Here is a 1,067-nt window from a genome sequence, read left to right on the forward strand (position 1 = left end):
AATCATGAAAAAAAGTCATAGTATAACATGTCGTTCAAAATTATGAAAAAAAAAGTCATAGTATAGTATGTCATCAAAGTATTAAAAAAAGTCATAGTATAGTATGTTATCAAAATGTCGTAAAAACATTCATAGTATAGTATGTCAAAAAACAGAAAACACTGCGCTGTTTTGCTACTTTCACTTTGGTAAAGGATTTGAATATTTCTTCAACCACTGACTACACATGTACACTAATCAAGAAAGAACTGACACGTACCAGCCATCAGCTTTAGAGAGAAAGCAGCTGTGGAAGACTTTGCAGGAGTGGAGGGTCTCAGGGGTAACTGCTGAGAGTTACTGCTCACAATGTGTGTCCTGTCCCAGAAAATGAACAAGTCAGCCATAAAGAAGTCACAGAACAGCTCCTCTGTACGAGACAATGATAAAATGTCACCTTTTATAGTGACAGGAAACAGGAACTACAGCATGGGTGACCCTTGTAATGCCATGGTAACGGGCAGTTGGTGAGATAATCAGCTTGTTTGAGTAGATCACAGAGTCGTCAGATATCTGGAGATGAAGTTAAACATCAAAGTCAAAACTTTCAAACAGCCACAGATGTATCCATCATCATCAGTAACTTACAGTTAACTTGGAGCCACAGTCTTGCAGTCTGGCTTCAATGACATATTCAGCTTCACCAGCAGCAACAGCTCGGCACTGACTGCTCTGTGAATGCTCAGCTTCTCCCAAAAAAAGCTCCCCAACAGACACTGGACGTCCTTTTTCATACAGGTCAGCCTTTACCATAATGATCATGGTGCCTTCTGTGCATCGTACACGCACAGGGGAGCCGTCATTGAGTTGTGGTCCACTAATGTCTTCTGCATCAGCTCTTAATGTGGCAGATTTATATTCCCTTCCTTCAGCATCGATCAGGGGTCCACCTTTCAAACTTCGAATGGCATCTGCCACACCAAAAGCAAATGATATCAGCAGTGCCAGTGAGGCTGAGTGACCTGTGATTAGCATTTCACCCTTTTCTCATAACAACAGGACAAGACACTATTTTAAATAAGATGCAG

General features: G+C 41.1%; 1 protein-coding gene across 1 annotated transcript; it reads right to left on the minus strand.

Moving 5' to 3' along the window:
* Nucleotides 1-259: 259 nt before the first annotated feature.
* LOC126387484 (zona pellucida sperm-binding protein 3-like) lies at nucleotides 260-1,021 on the minus strand (the record flags this gene model as incomplete). Its single annotated transcript, XM_050039986.1, has 3 exons — nucleotides 628-1,021; nucleotides 437-552; nucleotides 260-357 (listed from the first exon to the last, which is right to left on the minus strand). Coding segments are annotated over exons 1-3 (601 nt in total), but the record flags the coding sequence as incomplete, so codon positions are not given.
* Between the last annotated feature and the right edge of the window lie 46 nt (nucleotides 1,022-1,067).

The sequence above is a fragment of the Epinephelus moara genome, unplaced genomic scaffold, assembly GCF_006386435.1.
Source record: "Epinephelus moara isolate mb unplaced genomic scaffold, YSFRI_EMoa_1.0 scaffold486, whole genome shotgun sequence".
Taxonomy (NCBI): Eukaryota; Metazoa; Chordata; class Actinopteri; order Perciformes; family Serranidae; genus Epinephelus; species Epinephelus moara.